This window comes from Salmo trutta, chromosome 16, assembly GCF_901001165.1.
Source record: "Salmo trutta chromosome 16, fSalTru1.1, whole genome shotgun sequence".
Classification (NCBI taxonomy): Eukaryota; Metazoa; Chordata; class Actinopteri; order Salmoniformes; family Salmonidae; genus Salmo; species Salmo trutta.
Window position 1 is genome coordinate 47,227,474 of NC_042972.1, and position 25,219 is coordinate 47,252,692.

Consider the following 25,219-nt stretch of genomic DNA (forward strand, 5'->3'; position numbering starts at 1 on the left):
TAAAGTCTACAAAACTTAGTCCACTCTGTTCATAAGATTCCAGTTTTTGGAACAGAGGACTGTATTGAGATCAAATGTTTAATCGATGAGAAAATGTGCAGAATGTTGGCCAAAATTCATCTCGTTTCACTGCCCGCCATATTTGATAGTGAGTGGAAACGCCAACCGGATGCTTCACATTTATACTTCCAGTAAAATATCTGTCTCATTATTCTAGCTGTGGTAGAGAGGTCAATTGCGGTATTTAACTCGACCCGAAACAATAGAATTGCCATGGAAACGCGTGGAGGAGAAGGACCGTGGGTCGAGATCCTGGGTCGCCTCATTTCCCCCAGCAAAATTAGCCGACATTTAGGCTCTTGTTTATGTGTATTTCACACAATGTTGAGGTACAAATCGGAGTGAGGCTTGTATGGATGCCAAGTCAACCCGGATGTCGTTAACAATCAACTGCATTACAGTTAAAAACAGTATTGACTAGCAACACCGATTTCTGTATGCCAGTTTATACGAACGGAAGTTAGCCTTTATCAGTCACTTCTTCTAAACCTGAAAATGGACCACTTGTATATGTTATACAGCCAAAAACAGTACATCCAAATCGGACTTTAGTAACCACATTGTGGGGTATGTTATAATACATACATCACAACAGATTTGAAGAATATTCACTTTGTTATATGATGATATTTGTTGAATGTACCCCCATCTGGTCTGCGTTCCAATTATCCTTTACTTAATCTATTTTGCAACTTGTTGAACAGCAGCGACTCCCTGTACTTTCTGCGTTCAGAATCTGATCCGCAATGACCTGACGAGCGCCATATTAAAACGCTTCTTCTTCCCCTTACATGTTATGGGTCAGCGCTATCCGGGATGCTTTGGACGTCCATACTCTAACCAAAGATTTGTATAACTAAACCTACATCTCATTGTTATATCTCATTGTTAGAACCTTAATCCATACCCTAACCATAACCCTTACATGCTAACCTTAAAACCTATCTTTACCATTTTACATTTCAACTTCAATGTGGGCTATGGACGTCCCAGGGATCCCAGGTAGGACGAACCCGCTATTTTTTGTGTTGAACGCAGCCACCACTAGTCTGCCTCTTGCTCCAAGAGATTGACAGAGGACAACAACATGATGGAAATTGATTCAATCCAAGAGGCGCTTAAAGGTTTTTGGGGTTCTTATGAATAGCGTAATACTTAAAGAAAATCAGACTTTTTGTTTTACTTTATTGTATACTACAGTGGTTATATTGCCAGAAGGTGTTGAATGTAGCTAACGTTAGCTAGCTATAAGCGTATGTTAGCTAGCAGCTAATGCCTACATTCGGAAGAATAAGCAATGTTGCTAACTAACGTTAGCGGTTCCCCTTTAGCTTAAAGGTAGCTAGCTATCAATTCTCAAACCTCCAGAGGTTTATATATTTATTTCTGGATTCAACAATTTAACTACCTAGTTAGCCATGGTGCTGTTGACAACTCCTTCATCGCACAGCTAACGTTAGCTTAGCTAGCTAACGTTAGCAAACTAATGAACTGAATAAGTTAGCTACCGGTAGTTAGCAATGATGTATAACGTTAGTTACACCATTGGTAGTTCGTTACCATTTCCAGTTAGTTGGATTGTGAACTTTTCTATTGACTACGTTAGTTAGCTAACGAGCCAGTAAGACTATATCATGAAGGTAAGCCCAACTAACGTTAATTGTTGATGTTATGTAGCTAAGTGGCAAGTTGGCTAGCGAGCTAGCTAACATGCTAGCTTGCAAGTTTGAGTTCACTTAACCTGGCCAATGCCAATGGCCACAATTAGTTAGCTCGCTGGGTAGGTCGCTATAAAGGTTTATGAGAACACAATTACATTTTCAGTTGGTGTCACTGTTAGTTAGCAAGCTAGCTAACTCGATCGGCTCCATTTGGCATTTTCCTTTCTTGAGCTGGTGAGCTAAATGGCTGAACACAATGTCAGTGTTGTAGTCACAAGTCATCATTAACGTTAGCTAGTTAACGTCAATGGTTTCCTAAGCAAGCCAATCTATCCAAAGTTCCCTGCTCTGTTGTGTTGTGCTAACTGACTTGATATCACTGTTCTCTTTAGACTTTGACAATAAAGGGAAGAAAGAAGTGGCACCGCTGCTCGACCAGTTTCTGTGTCATGTTGCGAAGACTGGAGAAACCATGTAAGGAATGTTCATATTGACAAGCTTGTAGCTACAGATATCATGCAAATGAGAGGATAAAGGATGCTCCGTGGGATAACTTCAACATCACTGGTTCAAATTATGTAATAGGCGTAGTCCTAGATCATGCCTAGTCTTATCTTCTGCATGTGCTGTATTACTTTTGTTAAGAGATCTGTGCTCCTGTCTTTCCAGTGTTCAGTGGTCTCAGTTTAAAAGCTATTTCCTCTTCAAACTGGAGAAGGTGATGGACGACTTCAAAGCCTCAGCACCCGATCAAAGGGGGGTAGCCAATCCCAATGTGGACTCCATTCCATTTGAGGACATGAAGGAGAGGATACTGAAGATTGTGAATGGATACAATGGGTAGGTACCAGTATAACCTTTTAGAATCAACTGTTTTCTTGTAATCATGTCATGCCATCTAAAGAGTTAAGGTTGCTGACTTTGTGGTGATTATACAAGGGCGCCATCTACTGGAAAGGCATTTCTAGATGTCACATGTACTGTAGTGCTCAAATTTATTTAGAATTGTTTTACCTTTATTTAACTAGGCAAGTCAGTTAAGAACAAATTCTTATTTACAATGATATCCTAGGAACAGTGTCTTAACTACCTTGTTCAGGGGCAGAACGACAGATTTTTACCTTGTCAGCTCGGTGATTCGATCTAGCAACCTTTCGGTTACTGGCCCAACGCTCTAACCACTGGCCCAACGCTCTAACCACTGGCCCAACGCTCTAACCACTGGCCCAACGCTCTAACCACTGGCCCAACGCTCTAACCACTGGCCCAACGCTCTAACCACTGGCCCAGCGCTCTAACCACTGGCCCAGCGCTCTAACCCCCTGGCCCAGCGCTCTAACCCCCTGGCCCAGCGCTCTAACCCCCTGGCCCAGCGCTCTAACCCCCTGGCCCCGCGCTCTAACCCCCTGGCCCAGCGCTCTAACCCCCTGGCCCAGCGCTCTAACCCCCTGGCCCAGCGCTCTAACCCCCTGGCCCAGCGCTCTAACCCCCTGGCCCAGCGCTCTAACCCCCTGGCCCAGCGCTCTAACCCCCTGGCCCAGCGCTCTAACCCCCTGGCCCAGCGCTCTAACCCCCGGCCCAGCGCGCTCACCCCCGGCCCAGCGCGCTCACCCCCGGCCCAGCGCGCTCACCCCCGGCCCAGCACTCTAACGCTCTAACCACTAGGCTACCTGCCGCCCAAATGGCAACCATATTGTAAACACGCATGTCATTATAGTTTATTATATACCTATCTAATTTCACATTTTTTCTTGAGCTAGCCCTACCTCAGGTTTATTTGAATAACCTTCTTACTTACTTCCCTCAGAATTCCGTTTACGATTCAGCGTTTGTGTGAGCTGCTTACAGAACCCAAGAGGAATTACACAGGGACAGAGAAATTTCTCAGAGGTGTTGAGAAGGTGAGTGGAGTGCCATGTCTGTTTAGGAGCAGTTGTGCAGTGTTATACTATATTAGATGTGTATAGTCTCTATATGCTGTATAGTATTTATATTTTGAAGTGTTTGTAATGATGGGTTTTTCTTCTTCCAGAATGTGATGGTGGTCAGCTGTGTGCATCCTACTTCAGAGTAAGTGTTGTTTTTGTCCTTATTGTTATACATTATATCAATGAAATGTTTTTACAAAGAGGTGATTCATTGTATTTATTCTGAACAAAAATATGAATGCAACATGCAACAATTTCAACGGTTTTACTGAGTTACAGTTCATATAAGGAAATCAGTCAATTGAAATAAATTCATTAGGCCTTAATCTATGGATTTCACAACTGGGCAGGGGCGCAGCCATGGGTGGGCCTGGGAGGGCATAGGCCCACCCACCGGGGAGCTGGCCCAGCCAATCAGAATGAGTTTCCCCACACAAAATGGCTTTATTACAGACAGAAATACTCTTCGGTTTCATCAGCTGTCCGGGTGGCTGGTCTCAGATGATCCCGCAGGTGAAGAAGCCAGATGTGGAGGTCCTGGGCTGGCATGGTTACACGTGGTCTGCGGTTGTGAGGCCAGTTGGAAGTACTGCCAAATTCTCGAAAATGACATTGGTAGAGAAATGAACGTTAAATTATCTGGCAACAGCTCTGGTGGGCATTCCTGCAGCCAGCATGCCAGTTGCATGCTCCCTCAATTTAAGACATCTGTGACATTGTGTTGTGACAAAACGGCACATTTTAGAGAGGCCTTTTATTGTCCCCAGCACAAGGTGCACCTGTGTAATGATCATACTGTTTAATCCGCTTCTTGATATGCCACACCTGCTAGGTGGATGGATTATCTTGGCAAAGGAGAAATGCTTACTAACAGGGATGTAAACATTTTAGAGAAATAAGCTTTTTGTGCGTATGGAACATTTCTGGGATCTTTTATTTCAGCTCATGAAACATGGGACCAACACTTTACATGTTGCGTTTATATTTTTGTTCAGTGTAGTTTATATGAAGTAAAATATTTTTGGAATTACTGTATGTTTCTCTCTGTCATAAAGGAAAAACGGATGCAGTGGTGTGAATAGAATGAATGGTGTTATGTTGCCTGGGAACGCATCTGCTTTTACGGAGAGGTAAAGCTCAAATGACAGGTTCCTATTTTCTCACCCTAGTTTCCTCAGTGATAATTGCCTAAAGGTAAACCACTCACATTTCTGACACTTTTCTTATACTTAATTTCTTTCACTCTTCCTCTATTTTCTTTTAGGAAGGTGAATGGCCCAGGGACCCCCAGGCCGCTGAACAGACCAAAGCTCTCTCTAGCGACAAACGGCCTACCGGACAGTACAGAAAACAAAGACCCTACCACAGAGCAGGGACATGACAAACCCTCCAGGTACTTCAGTTGCTAGTGATACTCACTTCCTACTTTTTTCTTTTGATGAATTGAATGTGTGATGAATCTTCACTCTCTCAGTGAGGTGTCGGCATCAGGTACCCAGGGGAGCTCTGTGAAGAACAAGCACCATGACGACGAGGAAGAAGAGGATATGGAGGCAGAGCAACATGAGGTGAAGAGGCTCAAGTTCAGCAAAGAGGATGAGCAGGAGGGGGACACCCTCAGACACGGCCACAATGACAGTTTATCGGAAGAGGCAGAATCCATGGTCCAGGAGGAGGAGGACGAGAAGAGAAGTGAGGCTCCCAGTACTGCTGGGACTTGTGAAGACCAAGGTAGGACTGGTTTTTCACTCTTTATTTTCGCCCATCATGCCGACATGCATTGCTGGTACAAGCCTTTGTGGATATATGTACGTGTATGCGCAGAACCAGGAGTTGCCTGAATTGGCAGAATTCTGAGGTGTTCATCGCAGGTTCAGCTTATCTGCTTGCCAGATCTACATCAACCCTTATGCAGTTAACATTACTAACTCTATTTTTGTGTCCTTGCCTGTCCCACAGAGCCATCAAGCACACAGTTGGAGCCATCAGCAGGGCCCAGGGAGGACGAGCAGGCAGAGAGGGAGGTTCCTTGTGGCTCCCAAGAGGAATGTAATGACATGGACCAGTCAGAACAGCAGGCCCCTGCTGGCGTCCTGGAGAGCCCTGAGGCCCGGGACAGCGATGAGGGCAGTGACCCAGTCAGCAGCAGCAGTAGTGTCAGCAGCAGTAGCAGTGAGGAGAGTGGAGCCAGGGAAGAGAGAGCCTCTGCTCCCTCCAGCAGTACTCCTGAGCCACCTGCAGAGGGCGCCATGGAGAGCGGTAGCCTGGACACTGGGACCAGTGAGGAGCCCATGGAGCAGGACTAGGACCTCAGCATCCATCTGTTGACTATTTAGAACATCTGTCCTCAAGTCCAGCTTGAGTGTCACCGGTGAAGGGGATGCGCAATCCTGGTCCCCTAGATACTTTACGCCTTGTCTAAATTTTGGGCACTCCTCAAAATGACCACCTAATGTGGGCATAAACATTTTTATTTTGAATCAAATATAAACTGGATTTTTTTTCTACGCTATTTAGAGTTTTCATTTTAAGGCTTGTGGTCTCTAGAGGTCTTTGTTTCAGCCTTGATCGGTCTTTGGGGTTGCAGATGATGTTTGTTGTAGCTGTGCTGATAGGTTGGGGTGTTCATCTGGCATTTTTCCCTCATCAGTTTAAGCATTTGTCAGGAAAAGTAAACCAGGCAGTTTTTTCCCCTGTAGCCAGTTTCTCTCTGTGGATTATCACCTCTGCCACACCAGAGTCGAGACAAAGCTATCGCCGCTAATTAACTTCCTCATTATTTATGCTGTCAGTTACTCACTCCGGCGATGAACTAGCTAGAGTCATTTCTGTTTCTGACTGAAGCACAAGCCTTAGCATCCAGCTCATACCACTGTTTTTACTCGTGCCGCCATCTTGGTTGTTGAAAAAAATGTATATTTCCTTGTTTGTTTCCCCTCCCCATCACTTTTCCTCGTGAGTTGGGAGTATTGAAATAGATTTTCCATGTGTCCTTATTCTCCTTTTTAAATGCATATATTTTCTTTGCGATGATACACTACCGACCCAACTCAGAGTAATATAACATGCTACCTTTTACCTTAAAATGTTACATATCATTTTGGGTGCATTGAACCATTTATATGAACATTTCAACTCAATTACTTATTTTGGAAAATATGTTTTTTGACAGCCAGTTATTTCATTTCCAAAACCAGCTGTAAGTACAAAGATGACTTCTGCTTTGTATTGTGATGTCACCAAGTTGTTTGACTGACAGATATCCAGAGCATTTACTGGTTACCAGCTTTACACCTGTTTCTGCAGCTGTACTTTTTGATATGTAGAATTTTAAATTTCTGTAAAGTAGATTTTTGTAGATTGTGATACAGTATATGTTCACTGCCTTTGTGAAACCATATATAATTGTATAGTTTGTGTATGCTCTGAATGATTGGGCTTTCAATGCGGTATTCAGATAAAGCAATAAATGTAAAAAAAAAAAATTGTGGTCACGCGTTCTTTCTTGAGGCCTTCCGTCTATTCCACTGAGCTGCTCTTAAAGGCTATCGCATGTTCATCTTCCTGATGATCAGATCACCTCTTATGTAATGGCGTCTTAACATCTCTGCGGACTTATTCTAATAAATGTGTTGTTGAAGACGTGAGCTTCTTAAGCCGGGTTAGCTATTATGTGGTCAAATGCTCAGTTCAAGGCGATCAGTAATCAACTGATTACCCTGTCAGATTTCTATGTCATGTTTGAACATGTAGTTCCGGTTGTACTACGAGTCCATATTGAGCTTATATGAAATCCCGCTACGCCCTCCCACCAATTATCAAACGGGCGACGCGTCAATACAGGATCGAATCCTACTACACCTACTCTGATGCAGGGCTTGCAAACGGATTACAAAGGGAAACCCAGTCGCGAGCTGCCCAGTGCCGCAAGCTTACCAGTCAAGATAAATGTCTTCTACGCTCGCTTCGAGGCCAGCAACACTGCACCATGAATGAGAGCACCAGCTGTTCCTGTGATCACGCTCTGTAGCCGATGTAAGACCTTTAAACATGTTAACATTCAGACAGATTACCAGGACACAAACTCAGAGCATGTGCTGACCAGCTGGCAGGTGTCTTCACTGACATTTTCAACCACTCCCTGACCAAATCTAATACCTACATGTTTCAAGCAGACCACCATAGTCTGCCCAAGAACGCCAAGGTATCCCATCTAAATGACTCGCCCTGTAGCATTCACATCTGTAGCCATGAAATGCTTTCAAAGGCTGGTCATGGCTCACATAAACAGCATCATTCCAGACACCCTGGTCCCACTCCAATTTGCATACCACCCCAATAGATCAAAAAATGTCTCAATCTATTGCACTCCACACTGCCCTTTCCCACCTGGACAAGAGGACAATCGATGTGAGAATGCTATTCATTGACAACAGCTCAGCGTTCAACACCGTAGTGCCCTCCAAGCTCACCTCTTCAACTGGATCCTGGACTTTCTGATGGGGTGCCCCCAGCTGGTGAGGGTAGGCAACAAAACATGCAACACACTGACCCTCAAAACGGGGGCTCCCTCAGGTGCATGCTTAGTCCTCTTCTGTACTCCCTGTTCACCCACGACTCCAAAACCATCATTAAGTTTGCCAACAACACGACGTGGTAGGCCTGATCACTGACAACGATGAGACAGCCTTTAGGGAGAAGGTCAGACCTTGCAGTGTGGTGGAAGGACAACAACCTCTCCCTCAACGTCACCAAGACAAATGAGCAGATCGTGGACTACAGGAAACGGAGGGCCGAGCAGGGCCCTATTCAAATCAACAGAGCTGTACTGGAGCCGGTCAAGAGCTTCAAGTTCGTTGGTGTCCACATCACTAAGGATCTATCATGGTCCAAACACACCAACGCAGTCGTGAAGAAGGCTTGTAAATGCCTCTTCCAATTCAGGATGCTGAAAATATTTGTCATGGTCCCTCAGATCCTCAAAAGTTCTACAGCTGCACCATTGAGAGCACCTTAACTGGCTGCATCACCGCTTGGTATGGCAGCTGCTTGGCATCCAACCGCAAGGCACTACAGAGGGTAGTGCGTACGGAGCCGAGCTCCCTGACATCCAGGACCTCTATACCAGGCGGTGTCAGAGGAAGGCCCAAAAAATGTCATAGACTCCAGTCACAGAAGTCATAGACTGTTCTCTCTGCTATTGCACGGCAAACGATACCGATGCACCAAGTCTGGAACAGACAGGACCCTGAACCGCTTCTATCCCAAGCCATAAGACTGCTAAATAGTTAAATAATCAAATAGCTACCCGGACTATCTACATTGACCCTTTTTGCACTAACTGTTTTGACTCATCACATACACTGCTGCTACTGTTTATTATTTGTCACTTTATTCCTAGTTATATGTACATCGCTACCTCAATTACCTCCTACCCCTGCACATCGACTCCGTACCCCGTGTATTTAGTCAAGTTATCATTTGTCATTGTGTATTTATTATTACGTGTTTTACTTTTCTATTATTTCTCTTATTTTCTTTCTCTCTGAAAGTAAGCATTTCACTGTTAGTCTACGCCTGTTGTTTATGAAACATTTGACGAATACTATTTTATTTGAATTGGCCTGAGCTCTTATGATCTGAAGACTAATGTCTAGGCTTTGGCTCAAAGGGCTAATGCAGTCATACATAGACAACCTGATACTTGCTCAGTTACTGTACAGGATTTATGCTTTAAATCGGCAGTCAGTCTTTGAGACCATGCACAAAATGGAGGAGAATTGTTAGCAGGTTATATTTGTGATGGTTCACTGGTGCCTTGAGTTTGTAGACCTTGACCAAACAGTAATCCAATCTGAACATAGCCTATGTCTTTCTCCCATGAGAATAAAAGTAAACCAGGGGATCATAGTCTGGGGTTGGAAGAGCCTTTGTTACAACCCTGGGGCCCTCGTTTTTATACTTTAATAATGACTGATTCTCGCATGTCGTGTTTTTACAAAGGGGCAGCAAAGGTGTTTTTGTTGTTCATCTTACAGCGTTCGGCATGTCTGTCTCTTGGCTGCTGAAATTTACCCAAACTCTCTGAGGAAATAAAGAGTGGATTGTGTAAATCCGAGCAGCAGTGCTGTTCTGTGGGATGGGAGGCAGTGTTAAACTGTAGCCTTTGAAGAGGCATCTCCAGGGAAATAAATGCCAGGCCACCTGGGGAATAAAGAGGTTCTCGCAAATCAAATGAGCTATCATTTGATACCTCTCCAGAAATTGCAAAGTTTATAATAGTGACACAACACTGGTGACTCATTTGGGCTTCTTCTTTTAAAAGTTTATTCTCTTTGTTCTAAAAGTAAGTTCATGCTCAGGACCTTGCACTGAAGCTGTTACTAGCAGTAGGCCTTCACCCCCGTCATTCGGGGGTACTATGGGAAACTTAATTAAGTGCTGTGTTTTCTGTCTCAGTTAGGTTTACACACGTATGTTGCTGAAGGAGCCTCTCATTATTTATCAGCTGTGTTTGAAAGGCTATCTTTAATATCAAGTGCGTATTGTTTGATCCCATGGGACCTGGTTTCATTTCTTGGGGATAGAAGAAGGCTAAAGAAGGTAAATAACCAGGCTGCCCATTGTCAGATCTGTATGTAGAGAAGCTTCATTATTCCCCTGACCCTCTGCCTCTCATAACATCACAAAGGCAACACATGGCACCAAGCCCAACAGCAAGCATTTCTTTAGGCTTGACAAATTCAAGAAGTGTCGTAAACATTTTTATCATGGCTTCCTAAGAGGAAATCATCTTGCACATGGTTGGTTGTGTGTGTTATGCATTTATAATTTTCCTTGTAAATTGGAGTTGATTGTTATTGGCACTTCTGTAGTCTAACTCAAACTGGGATGAAATGGAAATTGAGTAGCTCAATATTTGCTTTAATTAATGAATCACTAGCCAAGCGATGGTGCCAACTTTTACTCCTTTTCACTGGGCTCCAGCAAAACCCAAAGGACTTCTGTGTGTCTTTTGAATCTGAAGCTTATGGTAGATGTGTGTGTGTTTGTGGGGGGGGGGGGAAGAAAAAAGTTAGGCTCCCTCAAGGACATCCGATAACCTGCTTTAAGACCTCAATTCACATGAACAAAGCCTTACTGTAGCCTTGCTGTTCCAGTCTAGAACAGCCCTGCATAATATTTCGCACTACAGTATCTACAGTTGAAGTCAGAAGTTTACATACACTTAGGTTGGAGCCATTAAAACTTGTTTTTCAACCACTCCACACATTTCTTGTTAACAAACTGTAGTTTTTGCAAGTTGGTTAGGACATCTACTTTGTGCGTGACACTAGTAATCTTTCCAACAATTGTTTACAGACAGATTATTTCACTTAGAATTCACTGTATCACAATTCCAGTGGGTCAGAAGTTTACATACACTATGTTGACTGGGCCTTTAAACATCTTAGACAATTCCAGAAAATTATGTCATGGCTTTAGAAGCTTCTGATCATTTGAGTAAATTGGAGGTGTACCTGTGGATGTATTTCAAGGCCTACATTCAAACTCAGTGCCTCTTTGCTTGACATCATTGGGAAATCAAAAGAAATCAGCCAAGACCTTAGAAAAAAATTGTAGACCTCCACAAGGCTAGTTCAATAGTACGCAAGTATAAACACCATGGGACCACACAGCCGTCATACCGCTCAGGAAGGAGACGCGTTCTGTCTCCTAGAGATTAACATACTTTGGTGCGAAAAGTGCAAATCAATCCCAGAACCACAGCAAAGGACCTTGTGAAGATGCTGGAGGAAACAGGTACAAAGGTATCTATATCCACAATAAAACGAGTCCTATATCGACATAACCTGAAAGGCCGCTCAGCAAGGAAGAAGCCACTGCTCCAAAACCGCCATAAAAAAGCCAGACTACAGTTTGCAACTGCACATGGGAATAAAGATCGGACTTTTTGGAGAAATGTCCTCTGGTCTGATGAAACAAAAATGGCCATAATGTCCATAAAGACCATTGTTATATTTGGAGGAAAAAGGGGGAGGCTTGCAAGCCGAAGAACACCATCCCAACCGTGAAGCACGGGGGTGGCAGCATCATGTTGTGGGGGTGCTTTGCTGCAGGAGGGACTGGTGCACTTCACAAAATAGATGGCGTCATGAGGCAAGACAATTATGTGGATACATTGAAGCAACATCTCAAGGCATCAGTCAGGAAGTTAGAGCTTGGTCGCAAATGTGTCTTCCAAATGGACAATGACCCCAAGCATGCTTCCAAAGTTGGAGCAAAATGGCTTAAGGACAACAAAGTCAAGGTATTGGAGTGGCCATCACAAAGACCTGAGCTCAATCCTATAGAGAATTTGTGGGCAGAACTGAAAAAACATGTGCGAGCAAGGAGGCCTACAAACCTGACTCAGGAACACCAGCTCTGTCAGGAGGAATGGGCCAAAATTCACCCAACTTATTGTGGGAAGCTTGTGGAAGGCTACCCGAAACATTTGACCCAAATTAAACAATTTTAAGGCAATGCTACCAAATACCAATTGAGTGTATGTAAACTTCTGACCCATTGGGAATGTGATGAAAGAAATAAAAGCTGAAATAAATCATTCTCTCTACTATTATTCTGACATTTCACATTCTTAAAATAAAGTGGTGATCCTAACTGACCTAAGACAGGGAATTGTTACTAGGATTAAATGTCAGGAATTGTGAAAACTGAGTTTAAATGTATGTGGCTAAGGTGTATGTAAATTTCCAACTTCAACTTTATGTCATAGTTTGTGATTTATTGGATACATTTTAAAAAGTCCCCAAATGTTCTACGGAGTTTGGACTTTAAAGGCAGCAGCATCTGAGCCATCGGTAGGATGTTCCCCTGGCGGGGTCAGGCATCCCGGTGCGCGGTCTCTGTGTCGTCCAATAAAGGGTACTATTTTGTTTCCCAGGCAGATTTAACATGATTACCCTGGCCTGAAAGGAAGATGCAGACCCAGTACTGCCTGCAGCTGTTGATAGGAGCTGTGACACATTTCTCCCCACCATGTTGTCACACTCCCCCACATCATAGGGACCGCTCCACTTCCTGGAGCTGCTGGATCCAATGCAGTGATGTCCTCCACATGAACTTGTGCTGAATGTGCATCACTTTAATTTCACGTAGGCAAAGGCTAGAACCTATAATAGAATGGTTTTGAATAAATATGCTCTAGATGTTTGTGAATTGATCTGATCCATAGGTGACTTATTTGCTAGTAATTTATGTCAATTCTGTACACCATTGTACTCATTTGATTACAAAAAGGATAGGATTATAAACAAAAAAATCCCAACAAGAAACAAACAAAAAAACAAATCTAGGTCTTGTTAAGTGTCAATTTGTCTGGTATGGTTGTACATCCCAAAGGCCCAGGATAAGTTTGTTATTTGTTGATCAATGTCAAGTTCCATTGTCTGGCATGCAGGATCAGACATTCTGCACTGCTCTGACAAATGGCAAGCATTACTAGTGGACGGTTGCCAGGTGCTGTCCACTGTAGACAGACAGAACGGGAGTAAGAAAATAGCTTGTTTTTCTCCCACTCCACGGCTGGGATACTGCACCTGAATGCCCAGGGACAAGTTCAACTTCAACTTTAAGACTTCACTAGAGACTCCAAGTGGAGATGAGACTGAAGAGGAACACTGTGTAATGTCCTAGAATATTTGGAGGAAAATGGACTGGAAGTCATCCTAGGCTGATGTTTTGAGCCTGAGGTTTGGGTTGTGCTGCATAATGCGTGGGTGTGAGTCCAAGCGGGCGCCATTCTCAGGTAACTGTTATTTGAACTGCCACTTACCTGTCAGACTGGCATCATCAGAGAGAGATGTAGAACATGGAGTTTTTCCATCTCTGTTTACTCTATTGAAAAGAGAGAAACCAGCAACAGGGGGAAATGCTAAATGTATGTAAAAAGACAGTTATAAAGGACTCTTGACTAAATGTCAGGAAAGCCTATATATCATTAGTCTATGTGACACTTGCTCCTTACCATCTGCTCTCCCATATGGACAGACAGGTGAGAGAGCATATTGGAGCATCGCTCTTAAAGGCACACAGGCAAAAATGTGATTTGCCTGTGTTTTATATAAAGTATGAGGTTGGATTTATACTGTGAAATTGTGAAAATTATGATAAGGCTTTTTTAGTGTAAAAGTACTTTGAAAAGACTACCTAAAATTTCAGCCAGTTTTGATGTGATGGAGGTTTTGCCTGCCTGGTGACAACACCAGGTGGTAAATTAGTTAATAGGCCAATAAGAAAGAGAGTTTCAAACCTGTTTTCCCCTCCCCACTCAGACCACTCCTAGACAGTCCTAGCTAAATTCTTGCTAGAGAAAGTGCTATTCGCTTTTTGACTATTTTAATTGTTACCCAGAAATTATTATGATTTTGAGATAAAAACGGCTGCATTGGACCTTTAAACCCCAGATTCTTGGCCTTCTTCTCTATAGTCATCACAGGAGGTTGGTAGCACCTTTAATTGGGGAGGACGGGCTTGTGGTAATGACTGGGGAGGAATGAGTGGAATGGTAACAAATACATCAAACACATAGTTTCCATATGTTTGATGTCACTCCCTTCCAGGCATTTTTATGAGCCGTCCTCCCCTCAGCAGCCTCCTGTGGTAGTCATGTTACTACACCTGAATGCTTACAATGGTTTCAGAGCAATGCCTGCAGCCTTGGTGTCTGCTTTTAGACACTCCAGGGTCATACAATTGGTTATTGTTTATCACTGGAATAATCAGGTTTGCATGACAAAAAAACCTCATGACCAACAAAAGCAATAAAACAATCACTATTTGTGCGATTAAAGACAAGCCTATGCACAGAGCCCCCACTCCATGTGAGTCTGGTGTGTGCGTTCGCATGCAAGTGTCTGCATGTGCACTGCTGTCTACTGTCCATTCATGTTCCAGGTCATCTTTTTTCCTATTATCTGTTCATCCCACCAATTCAACTTAAAACACCTGGTTCCTTGTTGTGGTTGATGCCTGGTGGTAGGAGGTGATGTTACAGAATCAGGAAATTAAAGTCATTCCTGCCCCAACCCCTGGCCCATTATAAGGCTACTGATGAGTGTAAAACACATAGGTACAGTGAATGATGCAAATTGAGACGTTAAAGTATCTCTCGTTGCTATTTGATTAAAGCCCCTAATAAACTGTTGCCAGTATTCATTTGAAAAGAAAGGTGTCCAAAAGGAGAGTCAGTTTTAACTTTACATAAACCGTGTTGCAGCTGTTTGCAAATGAGCACATTACTAAATAAAGCATGCCTTTCCTTGTTTTAAAAAAAAACTATTTGTGAGTTTGTCTAATCGACCTGTTTTTCTCAACATGTTTTTCAGCACCAAAATCTTAGATCAATCTTCGACCATTTTGAGCGGATATGAATTGCTAGTATTACCAGGGTCGCCACCAGGTTGTGGCCTGCTGCATAGGAATACTACAGTCTAATGAAGAGCACTAATTGTCTGCACATTGGTCCCTATCCGCATCTCCTCCAGGCACTCCAGCTAATGGCACTGAAGGGTTTTGTTTATTATACAGACGGGGCTTTTAGGGGCCATTTTGTAAGAGGCGTGCTGCTCTTCGCATTGGGTTGTAAAAAGTGTAAATGGGAGACGAATTAAATAAAGGCCAAACTTGTCCCTGACACTGGTGGTAAGAGTGTGTGTGTGTGTGTGTGTATCCTGTTAGAATTAGCCTGGCTAGCCGTTAGAATTAGCTTGGCTGTAGCCTGGCTGGTTGGCCGTTAGAATTAGTTTGGCCGTAGCCTGGCTGGCTGGCCGTTAGAATTAGCTTGGCTGTAGCCTGGCTGGCTGGCCGTTAGAATTAGCTTGGCCGTAGCCTGGCTGGCTGTTAGAATTAGTTTGGCCGTAGCCTGGCTGGCTGGCCGTTAGAATGAGCTTGGCCGTAGCCTGGCTGGCTGGCCGTTAGAATTAGTTTGGCCGTAGCCTGGCTGGCCGTTAGAATTAGCTTGGCTGTAGCCTGGCTGGCTGGCCGTTAGAATTAGCTTGGCTGTAGCCTGGCTGGCTGGCCGTTAGAATTAGTTTGGCCGTAGCCTGGCTGGCTGGCCGTTAGAATTAGTTTGGCCGTAGCCTGGCTGGCTGGCCGTTAGAATGAGCTTGGCCGTAGCCTGGCTGGCTGGCCGTTAGAATTAGTTTGGCCGTAGCCTAGCTGGCCGTTAGAATTAGCTTGGCTGTAGCCTGGCTGGCTGGCCGTTAGAATTAGCTTGGCTGTAGCCTGGCTGGCTGGCCGTTAGAATTAGCTTGGCCGTAGCCTGGCTGGCTGGTCGTTAGAATTAGCTTGGCTGTAGCCTGACTGGCTGGTCGTTAGAATTAGCTTGGCCGTAGCCTGGCTGGCTGGTCGTTAGAATTAGCTTGGCCATAGCCTGGCTGGCCATTAGAATTAGTTTGGCCGTAGCCTGACTGGCTGGTCGTTAGAATTAGCTTGGCCGTAGCCTGACTGGCTGGTCGTTAGAATGAGCTTGGCCGTAGCCTGGCTGGCTGGCCGTTAGAATTAGCTTGGCTGTAGCCTGGCTGGCCGTTAGAATTAGCTTGGCCGTAGCCTGGCTGGCTGGCCGTTAGAATTAGCTTGGCCGTAGCCTGGCTGGCTGGCCGTTGCATAACTATGAAGGGCACATTAGGCCACATAGACAAACGAGGCAGGGATGAGAGAACTCAAAAGGAGAACATCATTTCAACAGGAGTGTATTCCCTCTTTGGTTCTAGAAGTCTGCCTGTAATATAATAGACTAGACACTCCACACTGTTACAGGGGTACTGTATGAAACACAACAAAACTAAGTGAACAGATTGTACACCACACTGTTTCCTTTATTGAAGTGCCACAATGATTCATGAGTGCCACGATCATTTGGAGTTGAATTAGATCAAATGTGGTTGATAAAGTCCACAGAGCCATAATGTTTTCATTTGTTGTTGTACCCTAGGCCTTTACCACATAGAAAGTAGTTTGATAAACAAATATATCTTGTATACGCAGACTGACAAATTAAATGGAGTCTTTTAAGCTTGCCATTTAAGTTGTATTGATTGGACTGTTGCTTGTAAGAACATGCCACGGGTGGATGGAGATTATAGCTTCAAGTGCTCCAGAGATCCAAGAAGAATGTGCACAATGAGCAGTGATAATTTACTGCGACAATAGACCTTGAGTCACATTTAGGGTTGCTGGAAGTATCCTAAATCAATGGCAGGAAATAACAATGTTTCTCCTGACTGCACACTAAGCACATCACACCCCACAGTTATGGGGATCAGCATATTTTGAGACTGCCACCTATAATTACTGACAATACGTAATGGCAGATAAAACACAACTGTGCAGCCGGGGCATTTAAGATAGTAGCTGGTTAAATGTTAAATCAATGACATCGAAGTATACCATGGACTGAATGTGCCAAAGCCTGTGGATTTAGGATTGTGTGCGGCTGTTAAAGCTGTGTCTGAGGTCTCTCCCCCGTCCCCGTCTCTGGTCAGCCTTACCTCATCCCCAGGAGGAACATTAGGACTTCTAATAGTCCATAAACTAGCCTGGGCCAGACACGCAAACCTCAGAGTCCTGCAGTTTAACAGTCACAAATGGCAGTGACATATAAATGGTAGACCAGTATATAGGGCCATGAACATGTTCTGACACAGTTTGGGATGTAATGAAGGGCTAAGTATTTGTATGTGTTATGATTCACACTCTACCCGTGTAAAACCATTTGAATATTGTCACACGCTGAGATTTTAATGATTTGCTCCTTCAAGTTGATCTGAGGAAATTCCTCACATTTCACTGCCCACGGCAGGAAACAAATTTGTCTCTATTTTCATGGGTATTTCCGTGTCTCTGAGGAATTTGAGGTTACTGACATGCTGCATTACGACCTGTCTATCTGGACAAATATCTCCTTTGTAGCGTGGACATGGCAAGGAGCGCGAAATGATCAAGTACGAAGACAGTGAAACATCATCTAGTAGCGTATCACCACATGGCTAAACTCTTGGATGAACCTTTAATCAACGGAAGGCTGGCTGTCTTCCAGGCTCTGCAATGGTTGCAATAAATGTAATGAGATGTTCGCAACGGGCGTTGTGGAGTTGTTGAAAGAGTATACCATTCAAGGCCTTATCATTGGGAAGTGCCAAAAGTGTTGTTTTTGTTACAACTCTGGGGAGGTGGTTATACCATTTGAAACATAAGCATATGCTGTAACTGCATTTCCCACCACGATACCTTCTAAGCTATTTTCAAGCCATTTACTGTGGGCTTAATAGGCAGACTGTAGTCATGGTAAGCTAATCACGAGGGTTTGACACAGCTAATTCTATGGTACGTCAGCCAATGAGGCATCCCCAAACCTTGAATGGTGAATGGCTCAGTGTTGTTCCATTCTCTCTCTCGCTCTCTCTCTCTCTCAAAAACACCAACAAAAGTGAGTATATACACGCACGCACGCACGCACGCACGCACGCACGCACACACACACACACACACACACACACACACACACACACACACACACACACACACACACACACACACACACACACACACACACACACACACACACACACACACACACACACACACACACACAGTCCTATTACAGCGTCCCTGCTAGTCTCTCTCTGGCTGGCTGTGTAGAGACAGCTCAGCTCCTCAGGCAGCTCAGCCAGGGGACTTGGATTGGCTCTGGGTCTGGGCAATGGGCGGGGCTGGCCGGAGACGGCTCACCTGGGCTGTGTTTACACAGGCAGCCCAATTCTGATCTTGCTTCCACTAAATGGTCTTTCGACCAGTGACATCAGATCTTTCACATCCGATCATTTTCAGATCTTATTTGATTGGTCAATAGACTAACTAGTGAAAAAAATATCAGAATTGAGCTGCCTGTGTAAACGCAGCCTTGGTCTCTCTCTGTGTCCTGTCTGTGTGTGGGCTGTGGGAATATTGGTCGCTGCAGACACTAGCTATATTGTTGATATAAGGTCATGATGACATTGTATAACTACACAATTAGTAGGCATAATACTGCTTCATGAGCAGCGCATAAACGTCTCTCCTATCTTGGTGTGTGTGTGTGTGTTTGCTTGTTTGTTTGTGATGTTGTTTGTCGGTTGTGTTTGTTAATTTCATCAAATGACATTTCACTCTCAGGGATGATGTGGAGAGAGTATTTGAACATCAAATATTGGGAATGTTGTTGATGTTGTCAGACAAACATATCGACAGAGTACAAATATCACAGCCTTCGGCAGACTGTTCTTTTGGAACCGATTCAGACTTTGGAAATGCACGCCTTTCCTACACACTTCTCAGTAGTTTGTATTCAGACATACCTTATGCATGTGCATAACGGGCTTTGCAGACATGGTTTCTTTGTGCGGTCTGAATACATTAAATTCAACCACTGAAAACCCTCCCAATTGCTGGCCAAAAGCTTTTCTCTTGGAGTTTTCATTCAATAGGGTTTTCAGTACATTTATCTAAATTAGAATTGTCTCGACAGACTCACTAGAACATATGGAGAAAGCGTCTCAGAATATTAGGCATCAATGAAAGAAAGTAAATACACGCATATTCATATTTTTCCGCATCAATTTGTAGATGAAAAAAATACTCTGATCTATTTAGGGTCAGAAAAGTATTTCTGATTAATACAAAAACAGGTTTGGAGAGCCCTTTAGGCACTGTGGTTTGATTTATCCCGAGTTGCCATATTCAAGTGTTCAATCCATGAAATATCGGAAGGTGAGAAAAGTGTACAATAGGGGTTGAACTGTAGTCCTATAAATACACCGTAATCATCCTCACTGTGATGACAATGGTCCAGTCGTAGTGAACCGTGTGCCAGGCTCCGGGTTTAAACTGCTACATATGGTCTGCGTTCCGTAATGGCTCAAATAAGCTACATGTCCCAAATGACTGCACGACTTGTAATACATTAGCCTGATATGATCTATTCCTAGAGATCATAAATCACTTGGTAGGTTTGGCACTATACTGTCATTTGCAGATGATTACAGAAGCCTATAGCTTGGGTCTCCACATTTCCTCCTAATTTATAAGGCCAGCATTTCATAAACTTCACCCTGGAAAAAGTGATATGTTGATATGCTTCAGTTTGCTGCCATATGACTGGTTTCACGTTTGTCTCCAGCGATCATCAGGTCAAATAGATCTAAAACAATCGTCATCTATATTTACAATCCCCTTATCCAAACGTCTTACTCATGATGAATAACAAATATGGTGGCTTTGATTAATCCTGAAAGTTGTCATATTCGAGTTCAACACACGAGATATTGGAAGGTGGGGAAAAGTGTACAATAGGGGTTGAACAATAATCTTATAAATGTACCTTAATCCTCACTAGTCATGGAACTGTATCATAACAGTCCAGCAGTTGTGAACTGTGTGGCAGGCTCCAGGGTTGACCTGCTACGTGTGGTCCAGTGGTCTGAGTTCCATAATGATTCAAATAGGCTACAGGTCCCATATTATTGCACAATGCTAGCCTAATAGGATCCACCAATGCTAGCGACCCTCAGGAACAACTACACAGACGTGACAGAGGAAAGAAAGCTCAATGGAATGGAATGCTGAAAAAAATACATGTATGTGGGTATTACTGACGGTGGCTCCCGATAGTGGCTAATATTTAACATGATACAAATTGTAAAATAAAATGGAGAAAAGGCCAGAAATATAATCAAAACATTCTAAAGTACATACATCAACTCGGCAGGTTCAGCCCTACAGAAAAGGTGCCTTTTGGGTCTCCAAATTTCACCCATGCAAATTATGAGGGCACACAATTAAAATTCAGGAATAATGGCACAGCTACAGCGCCTTCGGAAAGTATTCAAACCCCTTGACTTTTTCCACATTTTGTAACGTTACTGCTTATTCTAAAATGTATTAAATCTACACACAATACCCCATAACAACAAAGCAAAAACAGTTTTTTTGACATTTTTGGTAATTCAAAATAAAATTAAAATGAAATATCACATTTACATAAATATTCAGACCCTTTACTCAGTACTTTGTTGAAGCACCTTTGGCACCGATTACAGCATCAAGTCTTCTTGGGTATGGCCCTTCTCCCCCGATTGCTCAGTTTGGCCGGTCGGCCAGCTCTAGGAAGAATCTTGGTGGTTACAAACTTCTTCCATTTAAGAATGATATAGGACACTGTGTTCTTGGGGGACCTTCAATGCTGCAGAAATGTTTTGGTACCCTTCCCCAGAACTATGCCTCGACACAATCCTGTCTGAAGAGCTCTACAGACAATTCCTTTGACCTCATGGCTTGGTTTTTGCTCTGACATGCACTGTCAACTGTGGGACCTTATATTGACAGGTGTGTCCCTTTCCAAATCATGTCCAATCAATTGAATTTACCACAGGTGGACATCAATCAAGTTGTAGAAAGATCTCAAGGATGATCAATGGAAACAGGATGCACCTGAGCTCAATTCCAAGTCTCATTGCAAAGGGTATGAATACTTATGTAAATAAGGTATTTCTGTTTTAAATTTTTTATCAATTTGCAAAAAAACTAAGAAAAAAAACAGTTTTCGCTTTGTCATTCATTGGGTATTGTGTGTAGATTTTTAAAAATCCATTTTAGAATATGGCTGTAACGTAACAAAATGTGGAAAAAGTCAAGGGGTCTGAAAACTTTCCGAAGGTACTGTATTTATAGCCTACTTCACTGTGGAATTGTATTTATTTAATTTAACCTTTATGTAACTAGGCAAGTCAGTTAACACTAATTCTTATTTACAATGACGGCCTACACCTGCCAAACCCGGACGACCCTGGGACAATTGTGTGCCGCCCTATGGGACTCCCAATCACGGCCGGTTGTGATTCAGCCTGGATTCAAACCAGGGTGTCTGTAGTGACGTCTCCAGCACTGAGATGCAGTACCTTAGACCACTATGCCACTCAGGAGCCCCAAGGAAAAGGAGCCCCAAGGAAAAGTTTGCTTCCATATGGCTGGATTCATAAGGAAAAATCATCTAAAAACAATTGCTATGTGTATTTACAATCTCCTTCTACAAACGGATTACTCATTTACCTAGCTTTTATCAATAGATACATTTATAAATTACGGCGCATGGAGAACGCTGTTATTTCTATCAAAAAGTTCCATTTGGAACTGGCAAATTTGCTTGACCTTATTCATGGTTTCTCATGCGTAAAGGTGGTGGAATCATGAGGGAATTAAGGTCAGAATAGACACACCTCCGCCTCACCTTCATTTATTGAAGTTCCACCTCGAACAAATAGCGGGTAAATAGCATGCTATTATCACGCTTAAATTCAAAGGTCAGAATAAGCGTAGAGAAAATAAAAACAGGGAATAATGTTCCATTTACGCGCACTTAACTTGATCAGAATTCCTCCTTCATTTTTTGAAAATTCGAATTTCCGCAGAAATTTGACAAAGAAATCCAAGCCGAAGTCATGTCAACTGTGAATATACACTGATTTGGTGCACACAGATGACACGGGTTAAGTTCTAATAGCTCAGACCATATGAAGATTACATCTGTGGAATGACAGGCCCTACCTCTGCTCTCCATGCTCTGCTTCTTTCATCCAGTTGTCCCGAGCCTGCAATCTGGAAGGTCTATAATGGCCGAATTAGCTGTAGCCCAATAAATCCATTCAGCAGGCCCACCGAGAGCAGTCAGAGGTCCCAGAGTGGGGGTATGTTCTAAACTGATCCACCCCTGAAATCTCCAATGTGGGAATTGGGGAGTGCTGAAGTACCAGTCTTAGACCACTGAGTTATGGCTCTGTGGCAATAAACAAAGAGACCCCTGAACTTAACAAGTCCATGGTAAGTTCAAGGGTCAAATAGGTAGTAAGAGATTTATGTCCCCCTGCCATTTTAGAGTCAGAGACCATTTTTCCAGTATTTATCTGTTTAGGCGCTTACGCGAAAGTGTCATTTATGACTGCAATTTAACATGCTAAGGATAAAATAACAAACATGCTCACAAATGTCATTTTAGTAATCTGTGGTTTAATTGAGCTGGAGCTACCCAGAGGTTTACACAAAGAGCATAGGGGGGGGGGGGGGGGGGGGGGTTGAGTGAAAGAACATGGGAAGTTTAGAAGCAGGTCACAACTTAATTTGCTCTTCATCCCAATCTCACAGTTTAAACCACCAAAGTCAGACAGTCCCCCCCCCCCTCCCTCCCACATCCTCTCCTTGGCTATTTAGGGGAGAATCTCCATTGCATACTCCTCGCGTCCTCTCTCCTCACATCCTTCTCAAAACTCATTGGATGAGAAAGCCAGAGGTCCCTCCCCTCTGACCTTCTCCTCCGATGGATTTTGAGGAGGTGAGGACAGAGGACACGAGGCGTATGCAATGGAGATTCTCCCCAGGTGAAGGTAAAACATAGTCTCCTGGACTAGCTTTTCCTCAGGTCACTCCTTATCCCTGTAGTGGAGGTGTAAAGGACCAGGGGCCATGTGCCTCAGCAGCTTTTTCAAGATGGTCTCACAAATTTTTGCCAACATCCACATAATGGTTGTTTTGGTGGTGTTGGAGGTGGAACTGCGTTAGAGTTGTCAAATCCACAAGCGGCTCCTGACATTATGCCTAAAGCTGCATGGAGTCGTTTTAAGAGAAATCCCATACAGCCTTGTTTACAAGTTTGAGCACTGGAATGTGAGATATAATCCACACCAATTATTTCATTCAATTTGAGCGTCATTATTCCGACACTTTCTCGTGCTGAACTTCGAACGTGAGTGGGACTGGTGTGGCTTCGTGACATCGATCGAGAGCAGCTGCTCCCTGATTTGACAGCTCCAACGCAGTTACACTTCGAACACTGCCAAAACATCAGCTCTGCGGTTGTCGGCTATCGCTGGTTAACGTTTGATCTGATTGAATCTAGGCCCGAAATAATATGGTGCTCTTCATCATGTATTTCTTTTGCTTAAGCTCTACTCCATTATATGAGACACATCATAGATGAACGCTCTCTGGGCTACAACGATGAATGATTGAAAACGTACATTTTGATATTGGCATGTCAGACTTACCCATATTCCTTTTAGGTATATTAAAATGCCAACATACAATAACTCATTGATATAATATGATGGACAGTGGTCTGTGCTGTCTGAGAATGAATTGGAGAACCTTTCAACAACCAACTACTCACTTACACACGGTTGAGGCTTGTACATATTGTTGATCTAATCTTGTGGACGTACAAGGCCCTTCATCATATTATATGAGGTCGTTCATCTTGGTCATGTCTCCTGTTGCTCCACCTGTTGTTTGTGATAAAGCTGAATACGGTTCAGGTTTTATTATTCATTTTATGTATGTGATGCATTCAGATATTGTATGTCCTCATCCATCCTCGCTGTATTGATTTGGTACATTCATAGAAATGTAAAAAGAAACTACACACTAACAATCCCTGGGAGAAAGCTCCCTAAAATTTGAAGGTTCTTTCGAGCGGAGGCTTTAATTTTTGGCAGACATAAACTAATGTCTGAATCACATGGAAATAGGATTATAAAGTGTTATAATTGAAAATATGTACCTCTGCATCTCCCTACTGACTTGGACTCTCCAGTGTTCACAAGCCTTCTCAAATATTACTCAGGATTTGATATCACATACTGTAGCCAGGGTAAATGAAAGGGCTCGAGGCATCGTAAAGCCTTACCTGTCAACACCACTGACAGGCAGACAATTCCACTAATAACAGGGATTGTTTTCACTGTTTAGTAACACGTGATTAAGTCAAGATCAAAATTGTCCAGCTGAATGTACATCGATAATAAATATATAATGTCAAAGAAATTGATATGGCAATACTGCTAAAGATTCTTCACTACCTATGTTTCTCTACTGAACAAAAATATAAACGCAACATGTAAAGTATTGGTCCCATGTTTCATGAGCTGAAATAAAAAAATCCCCTCAATTTTCCATATGCACAAACAGCTTATTTCTCTCAAATTTTGTGCAGAAATTTGATTACATCCTTATTGGTGAGCATTTCTCCTTTGCCAAGATAATCCATCCACCTGGCCGGTGTGACATATCAAGTAGCTGATTAAACAGCATGATCATTACACAGGTGCACCTTGTGCTGGTGACAATAAAAGGCCACTTTAAAATGTGGTTTTGTCACACAACACAATGCCACAAATTTTGAGGGAGCATGCAATTGGCATGCTGACTGCAGGAATGTCCACAAGAGCTGTTTCCAGAGAATTGAATGTTAATTTCTTTACCATAAGCTACCAATCCCTGTGCTAACCCCGAAGGCCAGTACCAACTGCAAAATATGCAAATCGTTTAGGTCACAATGTTTCAGCAACAGAACTCAACTCCGATAAAGATGGTGGAAAAAACAGCTCCTACCTACCACGAACATTATAATTCAACTGGAATTGACCAATTACATCTATATTTTAAGATTTTCCAATTCACTATCGTTGAGACTGTTAAGATAAG

The 25,219-nt window shown here is 43.2% G+C and overlaps 1 protein-coding gene across 1 annotated transcript; it reads left to right on the forward strand.

Moving 5' to 3' along the window:
- The first annotated feature begins 1,041 nt into the window (after positions 1-1,041).
- On the forward strand, positions 1,042-7,134 carry ppp4r2b (protein phosphatase 4, regulatory subunit 2b). Its single transcript, XM_029694652.1, has 9 exons — positions 1,042-1,184; positions 2,114-2,195; positions 2,391-2,561; positions 3,529-3,622; positions 3,754-3,791; positions 4,705-4,779; positions 4,914-5,042; positions 5,124-5,380; positions 5,609-7,134. Exons 1-9 carry the CDS (start codon positions 1,148-1,150, stop codon positions 5,953-5,955), a joined length of 1,230 nt encoding a protein of 409 aa, XP_029550512.1. The 5' UTR covers positions 1,042-1,147; the 3' UTR covers positions 5,956-7,134.
- The last annotated feature ends 18,085 nt before the right edge of the window (positions 7,135-25,219 follow it).